Raw genomic sequence first — 10038 nt, 5'->3', positions numbered from 1 at the left:
GTGATTTAGCTATAAGCAGGAATTCTGCAGGTTCATTGGAAATCTTGCATTCACTGATGCATTTGCGTAGTGGACTTACCTGCGTTAAAACAGAAAGGCCCTGTCCTGTGCAGCAACAAATGACTGAAAAAATAATACAGGAAGTTGGTTTTTATCAACCACTACTTATGTTGGAAACCTGCCCTGTGCGAAAGTGTAAGCAGTCATTGCTGAGCTCCTTTAACCACTTGCCTACGGGGCGCTTTCACCCCTTGCCTGCCCAGGCCTATTTTCAGCTTTCAGTGTTGTTTCACTTTGACAATTGCACGGTCATGCATCACTGCACCCAAACTGATTGATTTTTATCATTAGTTTGAGACAGAGGACATACAGTGAATGCAAGGAATCATGAACCCACCTTCTTGAGAGGACATCATTACAAACTCCCTGTACTCAGTGTAATGATGCAATGCAGTAGTCGCCGCTCTCTGGAATGCGGAGCATCCACCATCAGAGAAAAATACAACTTTGATCACAAAACTTGACTGAAAGCAAAAAATTATTATTGATCTGGTAATAAACTGAAAAGTAAGCATTGTCCATTTCCAAAATGTTTAATTAGCAAATATGTCCAATCTGACAAGTATGTACAAGAATGAAGGACAGTTATATATATATAAAAAAAAATATATAATAGTTTGTAAAATGTTGTGTCATGAAGTACTCTCATCAATGTCTTTGTCGGGATCTTGTTCTTCCTCCTCCTCCTCCTCCTCGTCATCATCATCTTTCTGCTGTTTCTTCCAAAGCTTGGCCATGGCGAGAAGTTTAAGATTGGGCTGATTGGCAGCATCCTCAGGAAAGATGTAATCGTAGTACTCCTCCCAGCCAGCATCTGACTAGAAAGGGGAAATGAACAAGAGAGTTTACTATTAATACCAGTTACTTTTCCAACCACATACCCCAGTGGGGAAACCTAGTGTTTTTTTTGTTTAACCCATGCAGGGCCCAGCAACAGGGTAACAAACCCATGCAGGGCCCAGCAACAGGGTAACAAACCCATGCAGGGCCCAGCAACAGGGTAACAAACCCATGCAGGGCCCAGCAACAGGGTAACTTCAAATCTGGTTCATGCAGCAGGTTGTTGCTAGGAGCAAAGAAATCAGTGACTTGTGGGAAGTATTTTCTGGACTTTTTTTGTAAAAGTCAGAATTTTTGCTAGAAGATTACTTCAAACCCCCAAACATTAAATATTTTTTTAAAGCAGAGGCCCTAGAGAATAATATGGTGGGTTTTGCAATTTATGTCCAAAAAATTATGGAAAAAAATACTTTTCATTTTAATGCAACAAAACACAATACATAACCCAATTGTTTGGTAAAATATAAAAAAGATGTAACACCAAATAAATAGGTACCAAACAGGTCACGTTTTAAAACTGCACAAGCCTGTGCGACAGCAACAATCGTCGTAAATTATACTATCCATAGGCGTTGCTTTAAAAAGCCTTTACAGGTCACCGTTTTAGATGTACACAGGAGGCCTGGTGCTAGAATTACTGCCCATGATCTGACAGTAATACCTCCCATGTGTGGGATGATCGCTGTTTGCGTGCGAGACCGATGTGCAAATTCTCCTTTGCGCATAATCATAAGGAAACAAGAATACTTTTATTTTTACACCATTTCTTTAAAAAAAATGTTTTGATCACCTTTATTGCTGTGACAGGGAATGTAAACATTATTTGTGTCAGCAATAGGCATGTGACAGGTAATCTTTATGGAGAGATCTTCTGCCCTTAACCACTTGCTTACTGGGCACATATACCCCCTCCTGCCCAGGCGAAATTTCAGCTTTCAGCACTGTCACGCTTTGAATGACAATTGCGCGGCCATGCGACGTGGCTCCCAAATAAAACTGACGTCCTTTTTTCCCACAAATAGAGCTTTATTTTGGTGATATTTGATCATCTCTGCCGTTTTTATTTTTTGCGATATAAACAAAAATAAAGCGTAAATTTTTTTTAAAAAAAACTATTTTTTACTTTTTGCTATAATAAATATCCAATTAAAAAAAAAATGGGCCGATACGTATTCTACATATTTTTGGTAAAAGTTAAAAATCCCAATAAGCGTATAGTGATTGGTTTGCGCAAACATTATAGCGCCTACAAAATAGGGAATAGAATTATGACTGCGATATTACGGCGGACACATCGGACACTTTTGGGACCATTCACATTTATACAGCGAACAGTGCTATAAATATGCACTGATTAATGTATAAATGTGACTGGCAGGGAAGGGGGTTAACACTAGGGGGCGAGGAAGGGGTTAACGTGTGCCCTGCTAGGCGATTCTTACTGTGGGGGGAGGGGACTGACTGGGGGAGGTGACCGATGGTTATCCCTATATACAAGGGATGCACCATCGGTCACCTCTCCCTGACAGGACGTGGATCTCTGTGTTTACACACAGAGATCCCTGTGACTGCCGATCGCGGGTGCCTGGCGGACATCGTGGCCGCCCGGAACGCCCATCAGCACCTGAGTGAGGCGGTGTGCTCACGCGCCCACCAGTGGCTGGAGGCCGTATATAGACGGCCTCCCGGCAATTAAGAGCCACATTGTGTCCGTAAAAAGTCGTCGGGCAGGTGGGAAGTGGTTAAAAGCATTTGAACACACCACAATTGGTGTGTTCGAATGCTCTTGATTTTTTAAAATGGTGGTGTTGACATCCAGGGTAAACCGGAAGTGATGCCAGATCACCGGGTCACCATAGCCAAACAAAGCTGATCCGGTCTTTGGCACTCTAATCAGCCAGCGGTAGCACCAGCTGGTTGATGGGGACTTCTGGTGGAATAGGAGATCCTGGTAAAGGCCACAGAAGGCGGCGGGACATCCCCTCCAACTGCTTGTAAAGGTAATCCATCGGCTAATTATCCACTAGGATTGCTTTCACAAGAGAGCCGACTGTGGGCTCTAAAAAAACAGTACCAGCTGCAGGCATCAACCAGGTACGTTACTGGTCTACAAGTGGTTATTCATGGTATGCCTTGTTCTGCTTTAAGCTAATAGAGACATACCCCAAGAGACTTCATTATTTATGGACACCAATGTACATTTCTGTGTAATTTGATTATTTATGTCATAATAAAACATTTTACACCTTCAAATGTTTAGGCATGTTGTGTACCTTACATGGTACAAAGTCCCAAAAATATATTTTAAATCCAGGTTGTAAAACCAAAAGACAGGGGGTAGTAGTATACATTTCCTTATTGTGAAATATTTCATATAAACTTATCCAAATTTACCCAGTGTACCTATTTAGGTGGCAGTTTTGTGGGTTCCTCCATCCCAACATCATATTTTATCTCACATCAATATTAATAAAATAACGGATTGTTGTTCACCCAACTAGACTGAAGGGCAAATGCCACTTTTGAAAGGTTTTTGGTAATGGCAGTGGCACAGTCTTTGTTTTTGGAAGTCTCACAGGGGCAGGCACCTGTGACATCAGATGTATGGATCAGATGTATTGTGGTTAATTGTGAGACAAGCTCCCTTGACCTGCAAAGCTTTAAAACCCAGTAAGCATAGGAAATCACCACCTGTCAGAGGGTAAAGTACTGACCAGTGGCAGCTGGTGCTCAAATCTTTTGGGGGGGGCGCAAACGGAAAACAAATAAAATTGCAGCCTCACTGTGCCCATCACATGCAGCCACTGTGCCATCAAACGCAGCCACTGTGCCATGTCACCAAATGCAGCCACTGTGCCATCAATTGTCACCACTGTGCCATGCCATCAAACACAGCAACTGTCCCATCAATTGTCACCACTGTGCCATGCAACACAGCAACTGTGCCATCAATTGTCACCACTGTGCCATGCCATCAAATGCAGTCACTGTGCCATCAATTGTCACCACTGTGCCATCCCAAACAGCAACTGTGCCATCAATTGTCACCACTGTGCCATGCAACACAGCAACTGTGCCATCAATTGTCACCACTGTGCCATGCCATCAAACGCAGCTACTGTGCCATCAATTGTCACCACTGTGCCATGCCATCAAACGCAGCCACTGTTCCATCAATTGTCACCACTGTGCCATGTCATCAAACGCAGCCACTGTGCCCCTCAATTGTTGCCACTGTGCCAATTGTCACCACTGTGCCCCATGATGCCACTGTGCCCATTGTCACCACTGTGCCCCATGATGCCACTGTGCCCATTGTCACTCACCACTGTGCCCCAAGATGCCACTGTGCCAATTGTCACCTCTGTGCCCTTTGTCACCACTGTGCCCCATGATGCCACTGTGCCAATTGTCACCTCTGTGCCCTTTGTCACCACTGTGCCCCATGATGCCACTCACCACTGTGCCCCATGATGCCACTGTGCCAATTGTCACCTCTGTGCCCTTTGTCACCACTGTGCCCCATGATGCCACTGTGCCAATTGTCACCTCTGTGCCAATTGTCACCTCTGTGCCCTTTGTCACCACTGTGCCAGATGTCTCTGTGCCCTTTGTCACCACTGTGCCCCATGATGTCACTGTGCCCCTTTCCCTGTAAAAAGCACTTACCTGAGGATTCCATGTGCTCCCTCGATGTCTTCTGCCGCTGTGGTGAAGCTTCAGCCAATCAGGTTCCTGATAACCAGAATCCGGGAACCTGATTGGCTGAAACGGCGTTTGTCTTATGCAAGGAGCGCAGATTGCTTGCGCTCCAAATATAGACATCTGAGAGTCGGAGAAAAGCCTATCAGAGCCGCTGGCTTTGATAGGCAGTTCCCCTCAGCCAACCAGCTGCCACTATTCGGGTAACCGGCGTCCCACGTCCGGTTATATGAATAGACAAGGCAGCTGGCAACCAACCAATAACATACATTCGTGCATTTATGCACGAATGTGTGTTATTTGCGAGAGGGGGTGGCGCTGCAGAGCCCTCTATAGACGGCCGCCAGAACTGCGGTTAAAATGTCAAAATGACATTTTAGCCGAATAAAAGTTCTTAAAGGGCCCGTTTTTTTTTTGTGTGACTGTGGGAGGGGGGGCGGCGCCCGTGCGTCCCTAGGGACGGGCCGCCACTGGTACCGACAGAAGAACTGCAGCACCATAGTCATTGCACTACTGGGTTTCAATAATAATAGGCCTAGTCAATCTATCGCCCTTCCCCTGCTAAGATAGGAAAAGTTTTAAGGAGTCTTACCCCATCCTCTGCTTGGAGTTTTCTCCTCTTCTTGACTCTCTCTGGCATCAGCTTGGCTACCCTCTCCTGTGTACTCTCAGGGCCAAATTCCTCCTCAAAGCTCCTCCAGGACTCAAGTAGCATCAATCTCTCTTCTTTCTCTTCACAGTTCCTCATAGTCTTGTTCGCCTCCTCATAGATTTGTCTGCATTTAACCAGCGTCTCCTCAGCTCCAGTTGTCAATTCAAACTGCGCAAAGCTGATCCAAACCTGGGGAAGCGAGGAGAGAATTAAATTTTATAACCAGACATCCAAATATTACATCTTGCCATCTTATAGAAATATGTATAGGTAGGAAAATCCTATCCAACAGACTGCTGGCTGTTGGGAAGGGTCTCATGCACTTGTGTGCAGACCCTAAAGGGGGCGATTTTCATCTCCAACCCATGGTTGTAACAGAAGACTCTCCCCCATGTAGGTTGTCATATGGCCCTACATTGGTCCCTGCATCATCATTTCAGTGATTAAAGTTATTATTGCTGCTAGTTTCTTTAGGCATGTACATAGAAGAAAAATCACATGGCTTGGGACACTTCAAAATTCATTATAGTAATCTCATGGGGTGATCATTTCAGGTTCACCAGGTAAAATACAAACATTTATGTTGGAAGCATTTACTTGTAAACCAGTTTAGCTCACACACCAGTAATTTTTACATTTACACTATGGGTCTATTAATTCAACCCAGTCATTTATGATACCGCAATAATGTAACGTAGTGCTTTTTCAGGAAGAAGGAAAAAAATAAAAATAAATTCTTTAGGGCATTAACCACTTGACCTCCGAAAGATTTACCCCCTTCATGACCAGGCAATTTTTGTGATATGGCACTCCGTTATCAATTGCCCGATCATGCAGTGCAGTACACAAATTAAATATATGCATTTTTCCCCCCTACAAATAGAGCTTTCTTTTGGTGGCATTTGATCACCGCTGCGTTTATTTTTTGTGCGACTGACAATTTTTTTTTTCGGGGAGCTATATTTTTACTTCCGGCTACAAAACATATGCAACATATAAAAAAAATCATAAATTTAGGCCAATATGTATTCTGCTACATGTCTGGTAAAACAAATCTCAATAAGCATATACTGATCGGCTTGCGGATAAGTTATAGTGTCTACAAACTATGGGATATATACTGGAATTTTTATTTTTTATACTAGTAATGGCGGCGGTCAGTGACTTTTAGCAGGACTGCGTTATGGCGGCGGACATTCTGACATTTTATGGAAACCAGAGACACGAATACAGTGATCAGTGCTACAAATATGCACTGTAACTGTACTAATCACACTAGCTGGGAAGGGGTAAACATCTAGGGTAATCAAAGGGTTAAAGTATAACTAAAGGCAACATTTATTTTTCAGTTTTGGATGTCCAAAGGGATTAGAACACCTGTCAATTTGTATTGCTGTCTGTGCCCTTGTTTGGGAGATTCACCCTCTCTATCATGATCATTGAAAGTAAAAGAAAATACCAAATTTTGGGTTAAAGCGGTTGTAAACCCATCGATGTAACACTTAAAAAAACTGTTAACATTCCCGGCATGCCGGGAATGCTAACTGCACATTGGTTGTGCTCTCAACCAAACTGTCAAACCATCCAATGGCTGGTGTCATAACTGATCACATGTGCAGCTTCATGGCAGTTGAAGATTGAACAAAGGCCAAGATGGCAGCTTCCTTGGCTGAAAAAGATAGGAGGGTTTACAACCGCTTTAAGTAATAGAGGGTAAATCTTCCAATGGGGACACTAGTACTGGTGACCTGGGGGTCCCCAAGGAATGTCCTTAATTTGCTGGGATTTTCTCACTTCCTGTTTGGCTTTGGTACAGGAAGTGAAGGAAAATCTCCACGATGGAACACAGATGGCTAAAAAATATGACAGGGGTTATAACCCCCCTTGCTCCATACAAGTTTTGCCTATAGTTCTCACACACTTTAAATATGTGCCAAGCCAGTGTTTGTGTGAGGTGGTTTTACTAAGGGATGTGATGGATTTTCTTTCCCTTGCAGGCAACGAAAATCCATCACCATCATCAACCCAACCCCCCCCCCCTGTCCGAATGGAACTGCCTTGTATATAAAAGTGCGTTTTTTTAAGATGATCAGCGGTTGCTAGCGCTGATCGCCTTCTGCTGTGACAAATCACAGCAGAAGCAATGCCCCCCTACCCAGAAGTGCAGAATCACATATGTTACACACACAATTCTGCGCAGCATCGCTGCCTTGTAACAGTAAATCTGGTGGTTGAAGTGCAAATCCTTATACAATTGATATGACAATATAAAATCAGCATAGAAATCTTAGGGAGGAAGGAGACAAAAAGTTAAGAGGTTAAGCAAAAACAATGAAAAAAATAAATAAAAAAAAAAGCCCAAGGTACATCTATTAAGTTTTCTTTTTTATTTATCTAATCCCGTTTGGATTTTTACAGTAAATCAAAACTTTGCCAATGACTATTTTATACAAATGATGTACCTTAACATGTTGTGTTCTCTGCAGAAGTCTTCTATATAAATTTCTTGTTTTATCAAACTCTTCCTGTTCTATTTCAAAGTCAATGTATGATTTCCAAAGAACCTGCAAAAGAGAGAAGACAAAGCAATGGAGCAACCAAGCCATGAATACTACATTACGCGGAGAACAGCCCTCCAAACGTTTGCGTTCAGTTTTTTCCAGTGAAGGGTACTATTAATGCTACAGCTTGTGAAAGAATTTTGACAAATGTGTGCGCCCAACTCCTGTGGGAAGGCCATTTTCTGTTCCAACCTGACCATGTCCCTGTACACAAAGCCAGCTTCATAAAGACCTCATTTATCAAGTTTGGTGTGGAAATACTTGAGTGGCCTCAACCAAGCCCTGACTTTAACCCTATTGAATACCTTTGGGACCATACAAATTATTTCTGGATGAACAGATACAAATTCCCACATACACACTGGGAAGTCTTCCTTGAAGGGTGGGAGCTGTTAAAGCTGTAAGGAGGGTTGAAGGTTGTTTCGGAATCCAATAAAATCATACAGGTGTGATGGTCAGGTGGCTATATAGCCACTTCCAGGCCAGCGACATATCCGTACGTTACTGGGCTTTCAGTGGTTATACTGGGATAATGCTTGCAGCCTCAGGCATCACCCCGGGACTGTTTTTTTTTTTTTTTTTTTTTTGAGAGCGAGGTGTAAAAGCAATCCTAGTGGCTAACTAGCCGCTGGACTTCTCTTACAAGCAGCAGGAGGGGGACTTCCTCCCGCCGCCCTGCTCGGGCTCTCCAGTCCCACCAGGAGGCCCGAGCAAGCTGGCCATCCGCCGGCTGGCCGTACAATGCTGGGACCGGCTTTGATCGGCTTTCCACTATGGTCACCTGGAAGAGATAGCCTGACATCACTTCCGGTTTAACCGCCATTTTAAAACATCTAAAGCATTCAAAAACACTGGGGTTTTGAATGCTTTTAAGGGTTTACATATAGGTAATACATATTAGGTTACATATTGTGCTTCACACAAAGCCCCAACATTCCCCCATTCTCCCATCCCCCTCTTTTCATTAGAACTCAGGGATGGAGACACACAAACTCTTCAGCAGTCGTCTCATATAAAGTCCCAACATTTTTATTTAATACAAGTATTGTGATGTGAACTGATGCTATAAGACATAAGGCAAATTGAGTTGAGGCTGTGATGGGCAACTGGGTGCAGGATGCTCTGTGCCAGGGCATGAGAGCGAGCATCTACAAGTCTATATATGGAATAAAAACATGAAATAATGGGGCACATATTGCAAATGACTTTTAATACTTTGCAAAAATGATTTTTAAATCATTTTTGAAAAAACACAACCGTTTCCATCTAAAAAGGCAAAAATTTATCATATTGGCATTTTCACATTATTGAGAAGATAGAGTTGGCGCTAGTCCCTTGAGGCCCTATGGAGCCAGGTACTCCCCAAAAAGGGGGTCCTAGTATGAGGTGCAGGGTGCAAATGTACCTTCGTAATGTACCAAATGTACTTTATGATCCAAAGTGCCAATGTGCCTGTTCAAACCACTGTACTAATTGTACAATAATGCTCCATAGGGCCTCAAGGGACTAGCGCCAACTCTGCTATCTTCTCTATACTTTCTTGCTCCACTCCAGCTGGACGCAATTAGTAGAGGCAGCTGTCCATTGATCGCCTTGAATTCAACCTATTTCAATCATTTTATACTTTTGCTGGTATTGGTGTTTTAAATATACTTGCACAGATTTATTTCAAATACATTTTCATCATATGATTGCACATAAAGAGCACCATTGTGAAGCTTGCCTAAATGCATCGCATGTCTGATGGTCAGACCAATGCGATGCCTTTTTTCTAAAAACACTAAAGATGGACTTTTGTTTTCTTTCAATATATTTTATTAAAGAGACTTGAACAAAAGTACAATTTGTCTTTATTTGTAGTTTTTGCATTGTCACTAATAACCATAATCCAGATGGTTTGAAGTAATATTTTATTTTTTAAACTGGAGATGGTGGAATGCAGGGAGGGAGGGTGGGGGAAGTTAATGGAATTTATCAGGGGGTTGCAATCGGAAGTCATCAGGCTCAACAAGAGAGAGGTCAATCAAGCGCTGATCAAACTATGCTGGTAAGAAGTGTGTGATCCATGGGTGCCAGGTGTTCTCACTTTTTGGCATAGAATCAGTAAAAGTGGAGCTCCACCCAAAAGGGGAAGCTTTGCTTGTTTGTACCCTCCACTGCCACATTTGGCACATAGGAAAACCTATCCAAACCAGGTACAAAAATGTCCAGCTCCTCCTTCTC

At 43.0% G+C, this 10038-nt stretch overlaps 1 protein-coding gene across 1 annotated transcript in view; it reads right to left on the bottom strand.

The window, feature by feature from the left end:
* Positions 1-577: 577 nt before the first annotated feature.
* CRNKL1 (crooked neck pre-mRNA splicing factor 1) overlaps positions 578-10038 on the bottom strand; it is a 34758-nt gene continuing 25297 nt past the window's right edge. Inside the window, exons 12-14 of the mRNA XM_040351185.1 lie at positions 7717-7818; positions 5195-5443; positions 578-878 (exon numbers count right to left, since the gene is read on the bottom strand). Of these exons, the coding sequence (XP_040207119.1) occupies positions 693-878; positions 5195-5443; positions 7717-7818 (537 nt within the window). The 3' untranslated portion in view covers positions 578-692. The remainder of the gene's footprint in view (positions 879-5194; positions 5444-7716; positions 7819-10038) is intronic.

This window comes from Rana temporaria, chromosome 4 (assembly GCF_905171775.1).
Source record: "Rana temporaria chromosome 4, aRanTem1.1, whole genome shotgun sequence".
NCBI classification, from domain to species: domain Eukaryota; kingdom Metazoa; phylum Chordata; class Amphibia; order Anura; family Ranidae; genus Rana; species Rana temporaria.
The sequence above is the reverse complement of the archived record's forward strand: the minus strand, read 5'-3'. Positions and strand labels throughout refer to the sequence as shown.